Genomic DNA, 18,598 nt, shown 5'->3' with positions numbered 1-18,598 from the left:
GTTGCAAATATTTGTATGGAAAAACTGTATAAATTGAAATAAACAGTGATTTAAAGACATTAACAATGAGGTAGTACTCTTCTACTTTAATTTTGTTCTACACACATATAATTACAGTTTTAATAAAAAAAATACCATCTTTACATTTGTGGTACACTTACCTACCTACCTACCTATAAAAAAATTTTTGTTATGGCAGGACAAAAAGCCATTCAGATTTCAGTAGCGCTGGTCTGAAGTCTGATTAAAACATTCAGGTTATTTAATCCTGAAAATTACAGTGCATCAAGTCAAGTAGCACAGAAGAAAAAATAGGGGGGGGGGGGGCAGAAAAGGTACATTATTTGAACTGTGACTTGGAATTTTGCTTTTCTTACCAAGATCATTAGCAGCATAAAACTTCATTGGGTGGAAACAGCAGTGGCAAGTTTTACATCTCCTAAGGTACCAAGGGGAAAATTTTTCTTTGCGGGTCAGTGATGATTGAAACTTGCTTGTTCTGTTCATAACAAGATTGAAATTCATGATCCTGCCAAGCTTCGTGCCCATAGTTCTGCCCTATCGGACACGGCTGAAGTCCCCTTTGGACACTGTCTAGCTTTTGACTCAAGAGCACACTGTAGTTTTTGGAAAGGCAACAACAGCTTCTAATCAATGCTGCAGCATTACAAGCTCTGTACAACTTGGCACAGATAGAATGTTTAAACCAAGAAATTCCAATGTATTATTCAAGGAAACATCTGGCTCATAATAGGCCTGTAAGTTGATTTTTTTGTGCAAATAAAAGAATGGTATGGTTTTGGTGACTAACACACCAACATATCTTCTACTAATAACAGATCACTGAAAATACGAAAGGCTAACTTTAAAACAAGCTGCCCTTCCAAAAAAATAGAAATACAAGAAAGTTGTTGAAAATCTCTGCATATCTAGTTTCTCCAGTCCAGAAACCTTATTTTAAAGCTGTAGAAAACAAGTATACTCATTAGGACAACAGCTGATTGCTTGTTAGCTTTTGAAAAGCTTCCTAGGAGTTATATGTTCCAAAGTTAGATTCTTGAGTCTGGAAGACGCGAGTGGGGAGTCTTCATTTGTCTGTCAAAACAAAACCAAAGCGTTACCAAAGAAGTTGACACCTGTGCAAAGAGACCAAGTTAATATAGTCTAAGTTAGTCAACAGAATGCTGACTGTGACAGGCATTATAATTTATTTTTTCCCATCAGCCATATATTACCCTGGGAAAGTATCTGCCAAACTTGATTGCTTCACAGATTACTGGTCAGCTTACTAATAACTTGAAAATCATTACATAAATAATAATAATAAAAAAATCCAGCACGTAATAGTATCCAGGCCATTTGCACTGCTGAAAAAGAGTGCAATGATTTGTTCCACACTTTCTCAGTAAAGAGATACTTACCACGGGTGTTTCCATAACATCCCCCGAGTTTGCCGTAAGACTCCTTTGTCTTTTATTTGGACTTATCTGCTGTGAACTACTGGTCCGCTCTTCACTAAGAACTGCAGACCCTTCTTGTTTAATCGAGTCAGTTACAGGATCAGATGAGCCAGGAGCCTCTGCAGTTACAGAAACAGACTGAATCTCAAATTCTTGATTTTGCCAGCTCTTCTTCAGGGGAGGAGAAGTTTGGTTTTTTTCACGGTTGTTTATTTCTGCAATGGTCTCTCTCAAATATTTCTGTAAGCGAGTTTTTCTGGGGATGTTCCTGTTAGTGACTGCTTTCTTGAGGTGCATCTCTTCAGCTATAACATAGACTCGGCAGCGTCCTCTGGTCACAGCCGTGTACACATGCTGCCAGTGCTGACGACCTGGATTCCCAACTACATAGACAACAGTTTTTTCCTCGGAACCCTGAAATACGTTCAAGAATTTCTTACCAAATTAAAATCGTCTCCAATAATGAAAAAACAAAGCTTACAAGAGAAAGGAAATCAGAGAGAACTGCGACACTGGAAAGTGTCTTCTGTTCTGCATTCATGGAATTTTAGTTTCAGGGGAGCCTCTGACACTTTCAGGTGAAAGTGCAATGCGTTACTGAGATATATAAAGTCATGGCAGAGTTTTACCAGCTCGTAATGCTTCCTACCTGAAATGTGTGAATAGTTCTGGCCCATGCATGTTTTATATGACATAGCTTCTTCAATGCCTTATACACCACAGTGAATGTGGAGCCATATGTGGTGCTGATGGTCAGTAAGCGCTGTTTATTAATTTCTACATCCTAAAGACATAGCACAGGAACACAGCAGTAAGCTCATATCAGCTGTTTGATCAATGTCTATACATCTACATAAGAAGTCTACATGCTATCTCTCCCTGAATTTAAAATAGCTTCAATGTCAACTAAGTGAAATAGTTTTGAAGATGCTAAACTCAAAGATTGCTGTCTTTCACTGACTAGATTTGAGGAAACTAGTTCCACAGCCTACCTGACTTTAAAAAGCTAAAAAAAAAAAAAAAAAAAAAAAAAAAAAAAAAAAGGAAGTTTTAACCCCAGAAAACTTACCTTACCTAAGATTATCTTAGGGCAATGTGACATATTACAAAAAAAGCCCATTTAACATTTTGTTGCTACAAATGGGGAAGAGTCTGCTCTCGTCCCACCAACTCTGTGCTTCCCCCTTGCCTAGCACAAATCCTGGTATTCACTGGACTCTTTGCTAAGTCAATTCAACTCAATCAAACCCAGCAGAAAAATAAAGGGTTGGGAGTTGGTTAAGTTTTTGTCAGCTTAGTTTTCTGCTGGGGAAGACTCTGGCTGTCACATTAGCTTTATTTAAAGACTGTATTTTTACCCATATCCAAAAGATACCGCATTTCAGTTGGAATTTGAGCAATAATTCACAACACAAAATAAAAGTAGACCAATTGAAACAGGTTTTACATGAACTCCCACGGACGTATTTTGTTCAATTCTCTGTTGTATTCTGCCTCTTTTTTTGTAATATGGTAGCCTTTCACACGACGGTTTTGGTAGAACTAAGCATCTATTGTGAACTAAACCTTCAAAATGTGAATTCTTTTAGTTGGGGATGCAGCAAGGATTGAAACAGCTACCACTAATTTTTGTGCAAGTTCCTGCACCAACTACTTACATCTGCTATGAAAAATATGTCTCCATTGCACAGTCGTTTGCTTTCCTCAATAGTCTCTGCAGCTAGTGGGGGTTTTCCACTTTTGTATTCACAGCAATCAGGATCAGGATTCCTGCTGAAACCACGGCCTGGCAAGAGATCCTTGAGATAGGTATTTCGCATGCAACAAATCTTGTCATCAGTTTGAAATACAAGTCGTCTTTTATGGTCTCTAGGTGAGGAAAAGAAAGAGAGAGAAATGGACACAAAGCATGCATTGTATAATCACACAGTATTTCTTCTTCCACTGAATGAATCCAGTATACTTGCGCCAGATTAAAAATATTCAAAACATAAAACATAACACACAAAACATAAAACAAAAAAATATTCAAAACACTTAAGACAACTCTTAAATTTAAAAGGTGTTTGTCTATGTTTTGTAAAATTTTTGGTAAAATCAGTAATATGGAGCAGTACTGAAATGCTGCTTTCAAAAATATTTCAGAATCTACTCAGAAATCATATAGTAGGAAAAATAATTAACCTTGGTTTAAAATCAACTTTAAATACTCAGCATAACTCAAAAACCTGAAATTCATATATTGACAAGTAATTTAAATTAAATGCAAACAGTTAGTTTATAATATTTCTATTCACAGTTCAGGCTGAAACTGAAGGACCCACCAAAGAAAGATTCCTTATAGTAAAAATGACCCACAACATAATCAATCAGATCTACATGATACTCTAAAACCAGTTCTACAATTTTATTTTAGGTTGCTGGCCTTTTGTATGACACTTCAAAAACCAAGAGAGACTGGTAAAGGGAAAAATTGCACAATACTGGCTTACCTGGTTAAATGGTTTGAATAGTACTGGCAACAAAGTTCATTTATTAGATCACAATCTTGCCTAAAACATACAAAATATGAACAAGAAAACAAAATCGATGCACTTAAAGAAAACAAGACATAAAACAATTACAATCAATGTCACATTAGCATTAATTGAAAAGTAATGGAAAAAGCATCTTTTAGTAATGATCTTCTACGAACAACTATAAACAATTTTTGGATTCAGAGTTTAAAAGACAGCAGTAAAGCTATAGTTTTGCTGAAATACTACTGTAGAAAGGCAGTGAGGTTTGTGATGCGTACCTAGATTATCCACATTAATCTTGAAGATAAACAGCAAATCTAGAGGAAAAACGGAAGCCTGGATATATATTTTTTTTCTGTCTATGGCTATATTAGAACTAGACACATGATTTGGTCATTTTATATATTTTTGTTTTAAAGACCAGGAATTTTAACCTTTGAAGACAGATTAAGTACCTGTAAACATGCAGAAAAATCTTAAATGGAAACTGTAAATAACAGTATAGTACCTGCAAGCAAGTTGAGAAATTAAACTGACTCTAGAGTTGCTCAGTGTTCACAACAAACACATAAACTTGCTAAAATTTATACATCAATTTATTTGCACACTAGCAACCTACAGTGTTTTTAACTGCTAAGAAGTTCTTCACAAATAAAAGCAGAAAGTTTTTCTTCTTTTCAGTACCCTTTTTGAAGGGTAAAGTGGAAGTGTAACGCTATGGACTCCGGTACAAGCAATACTTTCAGCATTTCTATGAGACCTCCCGTACTATTTATGTCCCTGTGACAGTTCACATCATTATCAGTGATAACCAACATTTCCTGCCCTTCTTGGAAGCCTGTTAGAGCCATACATCTCACCTCTTCCTTCTTAAATGACTGGTACTGTGCTTCCAAATACCCAGGATGTAGGCATCTACCACTAACAGGAGCACTAATGCACATGAGATTATACGACTAAATCTGGCCCTCATCAGATTATCAAAATGCACATATCTTCTGCCAGTGATGAACATCCATCTGCTCTGGTGACATAAGCACAAGCAGCAGGTTGTATGCGCCCACCAGGCTCCCTGGAATTCTCCCCTTCCAGGATGGGGAATATTGAATATTTGAATATTGACCACATAATCTCATCTCATGGGGTTAAGGTGCATTACTTTATTTTGTAGGTTCCTCCAAGCAGTCAAGTCCTCATCTTTCCCTTCCACAGAACTCTGCACTGTCCAGCAAATACCACAGCACAGGCTCTTGGAGAATCCAGTACAAAGACTGACCACTTATGTCCATTCTTTGTTTCCTTAATACAAACAATGCGGATGAACATGAATACAAAGGTAAAAAGGATGGTGCAAAATAACATTATGCTTACAGAAAAATAAAGTTACTCTCCATGGAGAAACAGGGGACAACCAGAAGCCACAGAAAAAGACACACGCCTGCTTTTCCCTCTAGCATTTTTAACAATACTGCCACTAGTTTCTCCAACTCGATGCATTCAGACATTTTTAGATCATGGCTGCTAGCAAGGATTTTTTCAATGTCTGCCTACATGCTCTGTTACCTTCTAAAAGCAATGAACTGTGATTGTCTGGCATCCTGCAATCCTGGTCCTTTTTTAAGTAAAGTCTTTATGGCAGTCTGCAAATCTGATTTAGAAGACATAAAAGATAAGGTATAAAAATATGCAGAACAAACAATTTAAGAGAGAAAAATATAACTCAGTATGAAATTGCCTTAGCTTATTTCTTGCTTCAATGTCATTTCAACTTGTTCAAAAAACACAAAACAAAACACCCCCACAAATAGCACAAATATACTTCCCCAAAAAAGCATCAAGCAGCTATCCTACAATTAAAATCTGGGAAGATAAAAGTCATATGGAAGGGCAGAAATTCTTATTTCTTTTTATTAAACAGCTGACTAGAATATATTTCATGTAAAAGAGTTTTGATAGAGCACATTAAAGAAGCAGATTATTTTTAAGCCATGGAACTATACATTTAGATTCTGCAAAATGAATTTCTTCTAAGTATTGCGTTTGCTGAATAAGTTACTTAAGTAAGGTAAAGTCATAATATTCACGCTTATTTTTTTCCACATTACACTGCAATGCATATATGTATTTTCAAAGCATATAAAGTGGAGGCACCTATCCAATAATGGTCAAAAGACTAACCTCAACTCCAAACATTTTGAAATAAATATTGGTGTCTCCTCTAGTAAGAGCCTTTCCCTGTTTCCATTTTCTTGATTCTTCAGGAGAGCACACTCCTGTCCCAACACTATCCTGTAAGAGCTGCCATTACCCAAAACCCCTCACCTCTCAAAAAGTTTAATCCTATAAGGATTGACAGCTCATTCGCAACAAAAAAGCTGATCTAAGCTGCAACTCTTCCCTTTCAAAATCTAACACAGTCATTTCAAAGATGGAACCCGACAGAGTATCCTCTGCCTTTACAGGTTTTGCTGTGTCCATTCACGTAAGGCAAAAGGTAAACTATGAATCTAATATTTATTTTTAAACTCAAAACAAACAACTGACTAAAACATTTCAAAATTGTTCATTCCATCCAAATAGTGTATGTTTTACAAAAGGGGAAGTCAAGATCACAGACTGAATATACACACATACTGTCACAGCCCCCACCAGAGGGCAAAGCAATAAAAATGAATTTCTTCTCAGGGCTTGGCATTTTCAGTTCTTCATTCCAACCAGCAACTTTTACCACTTCATCAAATTCAGGAAGCTTCCGATTAGAGATTCTTGACAACAGGAGTGGTGGGAAAACAGAAAAGAAAAATGATTTCCAGTTAAAGAATTCCAGTGTACCCTCTGCTTCAGCCTGAATTTTAGCATTTACAAGTGTTTGCTCAACTACTATAAATACATACACTGAAAATTCTTTTTCTGAGAATAACTTAAATTCACAGGGGAAAAATGGTAATTTATTCTCCAAACCTTTCAGCAGTACAGTAGATATTTAGTATCATCGGTATAGTCCTCCTCATAGGAGGAGTCTGGAGTAACACAGAAATGCTACCAAGAACAGAAGAGAGGTAGCAGACGGAAGGGGACTGTGTAACATTGATTGTAATTCTGGACATCTTGCAAGAATTCAGATTATACTAAAACTTCCACTGATATCAAAAGGTATTGAGCACTCAGACCTAGATTTTGCTGTATCATGTTTTATAAAGAACATGTGGACTGGATTACTTCCATACAGAAAGTAATGCAAGTACTGGGAACATTTAGAGGTTCTGTGTATTAACATCAGAAAAAATAAAGAGAGAAACTATCACTTTATGGCCTTTCACATCTAAATACTGGATGTATTTTAGCCTGTTTTAGCAGCAGTCACATTTATCAGCCACTTCTTAAAAACTTTTCATAGAGAACAAATTACAAATAATTTCTGAGTATCTAAAGTGTTCTGTGCACGCAGTCAGGTTCTGCACCACAGCTGAGCACCAATTAGACACAAAGCCCTCTCTTTGCAAGCTGATCTCCTGCACGCAAAATTCCACTATCACAAGCTGCACGATACATGACTTATGACATCTTAACTATTCATGTACTTAATGATTCACTAATCTTAACCTGGCTAACTCTTATTCTTGGACGAGGTCCAACTATCTCCACTGAAACAGATTGTGACAATTAGAAAACACAATTCACTTGGCCACAGCTAAAGGTATTTGACAGTGAAGGGCTTAATACCCCAATAAGACTCAAGAATATTCCAGCATATTTCAGGATTTTTTAAATATATTCTCCAATACAAATACTCCAGGCAAACCTTTTTTTTTTTTTTTAATCAATGCTATCAGTTTTGAGTAAGAACCTGCAACAGAAACAGTACTAGAAAGTTAAATCCTGATGCACTACTATTTTGCAGATAAAGGACCAGAACAACTAAAATAATGCTTCTTATGAGCATAAGGAAATCCTACCTCGTTGCATTGTCTACAATTAATTGCGATTCAGCTCTGTGATTAGTTCGCAGTTCCACAGATAGCCCTTTGGATTTTAGGCCCTCGAAGACATCAGCTAGCATGTTACCAGGATCTATGCTTGGGAGCTGTCTAATATCACCTAAAAAACCCACAAATTAATATTTGTGAGGAGCAACAGAGTATCTCTGAAAATATATCTTAAAAAGAATCACTGAAAATAATGAATACTCAATCTTCCTCAAGTGTAAAACAGCAATCATATGCTTCTCCAATATAATTTGTGAAATGAAACTTTCAAGAATCCTCAAGATTCTTAGAACCAAGCTGTAATGTAGTTTAATTCTTCACTCAATAATGTTCTGCTAGTAGCTGCAAATGATTCTGCATAACGAAGATACTGATCACCTTATCCAAACACACTTCAAAAGCTACATACCTAAAACTGAATGCTATAAATGGCATGTCCAAGATGCTAGAGGTTAAAGACCTGATTTTACATTCTTTTTTTTTCCCTTTCTATATTAAAAATAAGTTGATTCTAACAATAAGATCTTCCTGATATAATTTCTCTTCTAATATCTGATTCATACTGTAACACTAACTTCTTTTAAGCTTAAGGAAATCAGAAAAATTTCCGAGTCTCAAAACATAACATGAAGCTACTAAACAGAAGTCACAGTATTTTCCAGAATCAGACAAATCAGTAACAGAATCAGAATCACCAGTAACAAGTAACAGAATAATATCGCACTTACAGCTGAAGCACACTGGACTCTTCACATGAGCAGATATCCAAGAACAGAACAACGTGTGACATTCTCGAGATTTTAAAGACTCAGCAAGAGCAGTGGTAGCTCTGATGCTTACACTGTATATTGTGTATTATTAAATACTGTATAATCCTAATTGTATATTTTTCCACTTACCAAGAATAACAAGTTTCCACTTACCAAGAATAACAAGTTTGGCAAGCTGAGCATGCTCACATAAGAGCTTCAGCACTAAACTAAGAATATGTACAGACACCAAGCTTCCTTCATCCACAACCAGAATTGTCACAGTAGAAAACTTCCATGGCAGTTGTTGACTCTGCTTCCATGATTTAAAACTATAGATGATCTAGAAACAAATCAAAATAATTTGAGTTCTGAAACTAATCAACTGTAAACAATCATCTTAAAAAGGTAGCCAGAGTGTGTTTTCTTCTGATGTTGTATTTAGAGGTATTATCTGAAGTTCTGAACTTAAATCTGTAAAGAATCAGAAGACTCAACCATTCGGTCTTATTTGTTTCCTCAGTGAACACATTTCTAGCTGAGATTACCAACACTCACTTACACAAATGCAAAAGCATCCTCAAATTAGGTAGCCTTAATGTAGAAAGATCTGCATGGCCTCTTTGAGAATTTCTATGTATCAAATTCTGAAGCTTCTATGTAGTAGAAATATCACCATCCGATATGGAAAGAAATTGCTCTTATTCTAAATATGTAATGTCCTTTCTGTAAGTGGGAAACCCTTAGATCTACTGCAGTGGTTTCCCTAACTGTAAACTATCCAAGCTTCGTCTCCCCCTCCCAGCACTGCTCTGAACACATCAGGTCCTTGCTGCTCAAGTCATACCTTGCTCTGTTTGCTTTCACTTAAAGCTCCAGAAAACTATTTACAATGACTGCCCCACCAATTCTGAAAAACAACTGGCAGGCCACAGAGCAGGGCTACTTCACTTCTTTCCTCCAAGCATCTGAAAGGATACAAGATCAGCCATTAGGCTGCTCAATAACACAACATTTTCTTGCTACATCTGCTTGTTCGTACTAATAAACAGCCATCACTTCCCATGGAGGAGGTACAGGCAACTACTCAGTCCCCAACACAGATAAGACAAGCTTACAGGATCTTTTGTATTATTGCAACTTTTACTTACACAAGTTATTCCACAGCTCCACTCTCCACCGCACCTTCCATCACCCAGCATAAGGGAGACTTAAGTTTACTAACAAACAGTTTAATTTCTGCTTTTTTCTAAAAATTGTTGTAAAACATATGCTATGAAGATTTACAGTAGTTAGGAAAACAGTGCATGAATGAAATCCACCTCATTACTCAACCCCAGCCTACAGTCTCTTCATAAATGTGCTGGCATCAACAGGATTTCTACGCAACAGAGCACTAGAAAACAGCTCTGCTGTCTAGGGAAGATTTCTGCAGTTAATTTTAAATGCTGTAGATTACTCAGAGTACAAAAAATTGATACGATAAAAAGATCTGATGCTCTAGAAAGGCAGAAATTTGAGAAGTGCATAAGAAGTAGGGAAAAAAAAGATGCAGCAAATAACAGATTTTATATCATTAAGATTCCTGATGCTGATTTTCACCTACTGACAAGCTGTACCTTAAAATTATTAACAGCTATAAGTATCATAACAAAGGTCAATGATAAGCTTTATTCAAAACAAGAATAATATTGCCAAAATTTCTCTTAAAAGATAATTAAAAAAGAGAAATCCTTACCTGATGTAAGGTATACGCAGGAAACCTAGTTTTTTCACTCAAAAGGCTTGCTGCCCTCCCTGTAGGTGCAGTAAATAATACATTCAGAAGATTTTTTGTGCAAGTATTTTCTGACTCCCAATGATGATTAAATGTATTCCATTCCTCAGATGCATCCAGGTCTCCCTCAAAATCCTTAGAAGCAGCTTCCACTTCTTTTTCCATCAGCTTTAAGTGACGAAAAAGGCAGCTAACTATTGTACTCTTCCCACAACCTCCTTTTCCACTTATGATTGTGACAGGATTAGAGCAAATCTTTTCCATAGCAGTCACCTGATCTAGGTCTACCTCTGCTTTACTTTGGGAACCAGATGTAGACTCCACTTCCTTTTTAAGGAAGCTATTTTCACAATCATGATTTTCTGAACTATTTTCCTTAGCACACTCCATTTCATGAGCCTGGGTAACATTCATTTTAGTATCTACTATTTCTCTTGATGTCTCAGAAACATTAAGTACCTGTCTCACATCAACATCTAGTTGCCATGAATGGTTTGACAAAAGGTCACCTATGTGCATTGCTATGTTTTTTTCCGAGTTGTAAAGATGAGGCAGAAACACCATTTTTTTCTCCCTAATTACTATGTGCTGATCTTTCAAAAATTCAAGAGATTGCCAAGCATGCTCAATAGACATATCTTTAGATACAAAACGAGTTAATTCATCTTGATCTTCATAAGTATGTCCCATTTCTCTACATTGTTTCTTGAGCTGATCATATAGAATTAATGCATTCTTCTGCAATTCAGGAATCTTCCAGAGGACATGTTTGCACTGACAGAAGGCTGCCCATGCTGCTTCGCAATAAGGAAGGTTCAGTTCTCTATAGGTAATCTTCTCCCCAAAGAGAGTAAAAGCAAACACAGATTTATTTATTTCAGAAGATACTACTATCTTGCTGAATAACATTCCTGTCACTAAATACAAACTGCAGTTCACTGGGTAGAAGTCTACAAAATACATACATTTTTTATAACGTACAAAGTTATATTGCTTTTCAAACCATATGAAAGCAAAATATTTCAAAATGAGAGGGAACAATTTCCTGTTATTCTTCTGTACAAAACCAAAACTTTAAAACCAAAAACCTTGAACAGAAATTGGGTACTACAGACAACTTGTGTATCTGATTTGATGCACACCTAACTATCACAATTTCAAATACAGACACAACCTACCACAAAAGCAGAGCATAGGTAAGGTATCAGCCAGAATGCTGTATCCAGCTTTCAGACATGGCACTTCAAGGAACAGATGAAGTTTACCAAGACTGGAGGAATACTGTGAGAGACTGAGACGTACAGAGAAGATTAACTACTGTCGGGGGGGGCAGGGAGAAGAATTGGGCTTGCTCAGCCAAAGAGAGAAACGATTGTCTTCAAGTAGTAAAAAAAAACTGCAAGGAGAATACAGGGCTCGGTATAGGGAACAAGAGATAAAAAAGCTTAAATCGCAATGAAGAATAGGCAAACCAGATGTTAGGAAAAGCTTTCTAATGCAAAAGATCTGAAACACTAGAATAGAAAAGTCAGAACATCAGGCACTGTGATAATACTGGCAGGCTGAAGCAAAGGGATTAACTCACCGCAGTTCTGCACTACTGAGCTTTAGCTCATGTTTGAGTACTAAGTTGAGTCATGGCTGCACGGCAAGTGTGGTATCAGCAAATGAAAAAGAGAAGGAAAGCAGCAACTGCAAGTCTCATTATTAAAGAGAGAGAGAGAGAGAGAGAGAGAGAGAGAGAGAGAGAGAGAGAGAGAGAGAGAGAGAGAGAGAGAGAGAGAACGAACCACTAGACCAGATGACCTCTTACAAAATCACTAGGATTTATTTTGCTATGAAAACACACACACTACTTAGATACTAAAAATAGATTCCACTTGCTTATATATATAAAAAAAGCGTCATTTTAAATTAGCTTTTTTTGGTCTGATTACCTCTAATACATAATTTTCTATTCCTTATAAAAAAGACTAAACAAAGTTTGTAACATGATCACTTTTAAATCTTTTGACACTGAGTTATTCTAGACCAGCTGAAAAATAAACATTCTTAAGAGTAAGCACGGTCAATTATCCTTTTCAAATTAACTAAAGGTTATCTCCTACAAATGCCCAGCTCATACACTGAACATAACTGAAAGAACAGGATTATGGTCCAATGAAGATCAAATGTAATAAACGTCACATATCTTACCCTACTTAATATTACTTACCCTGCTGAATCCAAGTTTCCATGGCTCATTCTTTAATATATCCTTCAATTTTGTTAGAAAGACATCTTGGAAATGTTCTTTCTCAACATCTGCACCACTGTTACTTTCAGTCTCTTTTTGCCAACACACTTTCTCCAAAATACAGCAAAAATGGCGTGGCAGAAGAACTGGTAAGAACTCCATGATCACTGGAAAATTCATAGCTACCAATACTGCCTTTCCTGCAACTGAATGCACCATAAACCAAGAGAGTTTTAAACAATATACAAAATAATTTATAAAGGCACTTTTATAAATACACTTTCACTTTTATCCCTCTCACTCTTCCATATCCAAAGCATCCCTAATATCTGTTTCTTACTCTTTGTAACTCTTTTAAAAATATTTTTAAATGAACCCTGAACTGCCCTGGAAAAAAAAAAAGTAAACAGGTGACAGATAAAACCAGCAACTAAAATGCTCATTTGGAAAATAAATATTATAAAGGTGGTTTAAACCGCATATTTAATAGAATTTTGTAAAAAGTCAGTTCAGAATTCATCATGCCTGCTTCTCTTATCTAAAGGTAATTTGCATACAAATGTACAAAAGAACATTTGCAATCCAAAATAGGAAAGCAGACTTGTAATTCTGTAACATCAGATCAGCACTTAGGAAAACAGTGCTCTGCCCTGAATTCAGGCCATTATTTTCCCTCTGTGTGCATCAGTCTTGGAATCTGTAAAACAGGGAGGATGAAACTGATTTTTTCTATAAATCACTTTAGAAATGGATAGTTAAAAAAAAGTGAGAACTTTCAAAATTTTTATCTTTTAACATGCAAGAAAAAAACCACAATTTTTAATGAGGTGCTAAGGAAATTTCAGAAGTTCAAATTTAAAACATACACTTTTCTCAGCTAACTACATTTTCCTGTAACTGTATTAGCTACAGAAAGGCAAAAATGAAACCCGTGTTTTTCCATGGAAGCAAATGCTCAGTTTTAAAGAGAAGAACCAACACACACTACTACTAAATAAAAATAACATAAACTGCTTGACTCTAGAACAAATAATGACAAAAAAAATTAAAAGGCAACAACAGTAATAGCAGCAACAGGGCATACAGAAAGGTAATTGTTTCCATTGCCAATAAGAGAAAGGAGAAGAAGGATCAATTTGCAGTAAAGTCATTTAAGTTAGGCATTACAAAAAAAATCTTCAAAGTACAACAGTAGAGAACAGGATATCACAACATGCTGCGCAACCTTCTTCATAGGCAATTTTATGAACAGAATAAACAAGTCTCAATCAGAAGTGATCTATATATCCCATTAAAACTCAAGCAGAGAACTAGATCAGTATTTCAAACGCTACAGGTTGCAATCCCTTTGTAGTCATGAAAAGGTAGTTAAGAATTTTTTTAACGCTACAAAAACAACAAAAATGAAGTACAGAATTACGAAAACATACTTTTCCTCTCTTTATACATTTGATCTGGAGTAAAGTTGCCTCAACTCCAGCAGAAGCTACGAGCTCTGTCTCAGTGCCTTTCCTGTCAGATACCAATTGGCTCTAAAGGAGTCACTTCCATCTTTTAACCTCATGCTGCCCTGTAATCTAGGTATTGGAAGGCTTCATTTGCTTGCATGTAATACTAGACCCAACCTGGCTGTATGGATTTATGCACAGCTGCTGCCAAATTTAAAAGTGGAATTCAGAGTACTGCATCCCATGGTACTGATATCTAAGCACACACAGCGCCAACCTAGGACTGAACAAATCTACTCTAGGAAGCAATGTGGCATAACAGAAACAGATATTTAGAGCAAAACAGAATAGCTGGTGCTGTGGGCATGCCTCAGACATCCCGACTATACCTATTTCAGGGTGTTTTGTTTCAGACTAGCTATAGTTTGGTCCCATGGACTGAATGTCATCAGTCGTATGTTAGGTGTGCTACTAGAGCACATCTTTTAGTTAGATTCATCCAGAATCCAGTCCATACTCTCAGAGGATGCTCCACAACATGAATCAAAACACAACTGTGGACAAGAGGTTCAAAAGCACACCCCGGTCCAATCTGTAACATGAATGTAGTCATACCAACCAAGGCCAGCACAGGATCCTCAGTGGTTTCATATTAGCTCAACATGGGGACAGTGCTTGCACACCATGCTCCCTAGCCCTCTCAATACAATGAACAGGCTGCAAATACACTTAACCAATTCAACGTTGCTTGTTTGGATTGAGCTGAGCTCACTAGCCTATGCTCTGCACTGCAAAGAACTGGCTGCATCATTTCCGAACACTACTTGCCCTAAAATGCCATACTGCCTTGTTTAAGCGTTGAATCCATAAGCCTTCATTGCATCGCAGTAAACGATACAGTGCTAGCATCAGTGTCTTTGCATCTGTAGCACAGATAATTCTAGTTAGCAAACCCACAGACTTCAGTAACTCCTTATATGTCTGCAACTGTATTTGCACCTTTAATGCATTAGCAATCCCTCACTGCCCTCAAATTTAAGAGAGTCTTTGCACATTAAAAATTCATTTAAGTATACTCTTCACAAGAGGACATGTTAGCCTGAACATAATATCTTAAAAATACAACTCATCAGCTTATAAAACTTTCAAAATAGCACACAATATACCTACAAGATTTCAAAACATACTGAAAGATATCAAAATCCTTGGTATCTCCTTGCTTCTTCCTCTTCTCTAAGTATGAAAGTTGGAATTGTTTTAGTTTTTCTTCAAGTTTGCTAAAACTCAGCACAGACTGCCTAGGAAGCCAAGTAAAAAATTCTTGTTTAAAATAATCAGGAACAGCACATTCCTTAAGAAAGAGTGAAAAGACTTGTTGGTTGTTTTCCTCTATATCAGTCCGCAGAAAATACGATGGATATCCTTGCACAAAGTATTTTAATCCCATTTTTTTAATTTTAACATTAACTGTCCACCAAGGGCCCACTAACGGAAAACGTCCAACTACTTCATACTCCTTTTTGGATTCTTCATCTTGTATAATAACTGAAATTCAAAAAGAAAAATAAACCATTGTTACTGCTGACTGGAAAGCCAGTTGGTTTGATTAAAAAATTTTGGTTGTTCAAGCTTATTTTGATCATTTGTATTGTAAGTTATATCAATAAATAGTAAACAAGCAAAGGTTTTCATAAAATACCTAATGCAACTTTTCACAGTAGTATTTAAAAAACACAACCAATCACAGAAACAAGCATTACAACTGACTATGACTCTCAAAGCGTCAGATGTGCATAAATAATATGTGGTTATAACTATTTATCAAGAAAAATAAAGATACTGGCATGTGGTTTAATATCATACCATTTATGCCACATTACATTTTCAGCTACGTTTTTAAATGATTTTGTCGCACAGAGTATTGCACCCAGGTGCCTGCATGCTCCTCAGATACACATCTGCATAGAAAATATTTCATGCAACTGAAACAGCCAAGTTATAAGCAATTAACAGTTTCAAAATAATAATAATAATAAAAAAGCTTTTAACACTCTGCAAGGTCTGGTTTGCCTCTGCTTTTCCTTCCTCCCCGCCTCACACATTCAGTAACATCATGCTTCAGCCCAAACTTGGGGGCTGCACACACAAACCGGAGTAACAGCTAAAATTAGGCCTACACTACAGTTTTATCTTGGTTTTCCCCTAGTTACATAGTGGAGTTTAGCTGTTTCATAAGGGCTTTACAGATAAAATACTAGCTGCTCGAGAGTCACCTGCCTTTTTAGGTACCAAGCTACAGAAACTAAGGGATCAGTAAGCCTCACTGCCGTCACTCTTAACATGTCATAAAGGCTACATGTATTTATAAATGTGAAATATTATTTTATACATTATATGTTTCTAATACATGTTTTATAAATATATAACCCCCTTTGTACGAAATCAACTTGAATGGAAAACGTTTGTGCTGCCTCAGCTCTGACACGCCGCCGCCGGCGCGACCCGCGCTCGAGGCAGAGCCGCCTCGGAGAAGGGCGGCCCGCGGGGCGCCGGCGGCTGCCCGGGCCGCGGCCGCCGCGCAGGGGAGGGCAGCGGACGGCCAGGATGAGGACGACGACGAGGACGAAGAGCCCCCCGGCCCCGCTCCCGCCGCCCCTCACCGGCTCGGCGCGGGGGCAGCGCGGCGGCCAGCTCCGGCCCGCTGCCGGAAGCCGCCAGGAGCGCGGCCTCCCCGAAGCGCGGCTCCTCCTCGCCCTCCTCCTCGCCCTCCTCCTCGCCCTCATCGGCATCGGCCTCGGCCCGCCGCCGCGGCGGCAGCAGCACCCCCCGCAGCTCCAGCAGGGAAGCTCGCCGCCCACCGGGGCTCGCCATGGCGCCGCGGGCAACGCAGAGCGGGGCGAGGCGGCGCTCGCGGCCGAGAGACGGTCTGGGACGCGGGGCGGGTCCCGGTGTCGGCCGGGAGGGCGGGGCGTGCCGCCATGTCGCGGGGAGCGGGGAGCAGGGGGAGGGGCCGCCATGTCGCGGGGAGCCGCGGCTGGGGCGCCGCCATGTCGCGGGGAGCCGCGGCTGGGGCGTGGGGGGTGCCGCCATGTCGCGGGGAGCTGTGGCTCCCCCGGCGGCTCTTGAGAGGTGCTTGTTGATGGCGACGACAGGAAAAAAAAAAAAAAAAAAAAGTTGTGACGGAGGACTCGAGAAACTGGTTTTGTGTGCACCCAGGGGAAACCGAAAATTCAAGAGTTTGTATATACGCCTCCGTAGCCTCTCTGGCATAGGAAGGAAGTGCTAAAATCCTCAGCAGGTCTGAGCCCTCTCCTTATGACAGTTTATACTCTTACATTGATACCCTACTGCAAAACCTGTGCTTTTATAAATTTAGGTGATAGTTCCATGTCTTTATATAATTTATATTGCAGAACCATCAGATCATAAAATCATTTCTCCAATATGTCGTGTGTCATTCCACCTTGTTGCTCCCCCCTCCAAAAAATAGTGGAGCATTAAGCATGGCTTGCATTTAGGTAGACTTAAAACCGGTGATGGATCTTTTACTTACTTTAATTGCGATCCAGAAGCTGTCTAGTCTTCACAAAGGCTCACCTGAAACCCTCGACCAGTAGTTCAGTATTTTCTTGCAGACTATTGATGAAAATATACCAAAGTATTACGTATTAGTATTGATCTCTTCTGAAGCCCACCAGAAATTCTGCTAATATAAAAAATACCGGCAATATTTTTGGAATCTCTTTTAAACTTTCTTTAACCTATTAGTAGTTAATATGTTAGTATCTGCCTTGGTATTTTGTAGCACTATTTTTTTTTATCAAAACGTCAATTTATTTTTACATGCTTGCCCCGATCAGCTAGTACATATTTTTATCATAGAATTAAATCAAGTTTGTTTGACAACATTTATTTTCAAAAGATAAAGCTTTTAATTTGGAATTTTGATTACACTGCTGTGCCCGCTTAAGCCCATTTTTTAATTTTTTTAGCTGTTTTCAGTACCTCCTTTTTGCTTTGGACCACTGTCGCATTGTCTGAACTGCAGGTCATTAGGGATGTCTTGCTTTTCCTTTTGCATACTGACACGCAGGTTAAAGGAGAGGCCAAAGGAACAGGTACTGATGCAAAGGTCAGTAGATCTTTCTGTTTGAGAGTAACTGGGTGTTTCTGTACTCCAGACCAGAGTGCAATGTCAAAATACCTGATCTGACGTTAAATGATGTGCCAGTCTAGGTACAGCAGCAGGAAACTCCATCTAAGCTAATCTCTCCTGTTCGTGTCTGCAGTAAGTGCAGTGCTTGGAAACAGCAGTCCATGTGTTTTAGCATATGTGCTTTGAAACACTAATATGTAACAAATACATCAGTATGCAAGTAAAAAGTATATCAGTATATATAACAAATATATCAGTAAAATTTCA

The 18,598-nt window shown here is 38.0% G+C and overlaps 1 protein-coding gene across 2 annotated transcripts; it reads right to left on the bottom strand.

Annotated features, from left to right (window-relative positions):
* Positions 1–66: 66 nt before the first annotated feature.
* Positions 67–17,092, bottom strand: HELB (DNA helicase B). Of its 2 annotated transcripts, XM_062584286.1 has the most exons (13): positions 16,836–17,092; positions 15,346–15,720; positions 12,707–12,933; positions 10,453–11,325; positions 8,889–9,057; positions 7,936–8,077; positions 6,614–6,744; positions 5,543–5,627; positions 3,953–4,012; positions 3,119–3,329; positions 2,110–2,244; positions 1,422–1,874; positions 67–1,095 (listed from the first exon to the last, which is right to left on the bottom strand). In XM_062584286.1, exons 1-13 carry the CDS (start codon positions 17,044–17,046, stop codon positions 1,009–1,011), a joined length of 3,159 nt encoding a protein of 1,052 aa, XP_062440270.1. In that variant the 5' UTR covers positions 17,047–17,092; the 3' UTR covers positions 67–1,008. The 2 variants fall into 2 exon arrangements, with proteins under 2 accessions (XP_062440270.1, XP_062440271.1); XM_062584287.1 differs by lacking the exon at positions 67–1,095 and having other exon boundaries at positions 1,469–1,579.
* Positions 17,093–18,598: the final 1,506 nt, after the last annotated feature.

Source organism: Rhea pennata, chromosome 1 (genome assembly GCF_028389875.1).
Source record: "Rhea pennata isolate bPtePen1 chromosome 1, bPtePen1.pri, whole genome shotgun sequence".
NCBI lineage: Eukaryota > Metazoa > Chordata > Aves > Rheiformes > Rheidae > Rhea > Rhea pennata.
This window is presented reverse-complemented; position numbering and strand designations above follow the sequence as displayed.

Coding starts and splice junctions, on each gene's coding strand:
- HELB (XM_062584286.1), bottom strand. CDS start 17,046: ATGGCGAGCCCCGGTGGGCGGCGAGCTTCCCTGCTGGAGCTGCGGGGG. Junction 11,326..12,706: donor GGAAACTTGGATTCAGCAGG/GTAAGTAATATT, acceptor TTTGGGGAGAAG/ATTACCTATAGAGAACTGAA. Junction 9,058..10,452: donor CTGCGTATACCTTACATCAG/GTAAGGATTTCT, acceptor ATTTGTTTCTAG/ATCATCTATAGTTTTAAATC.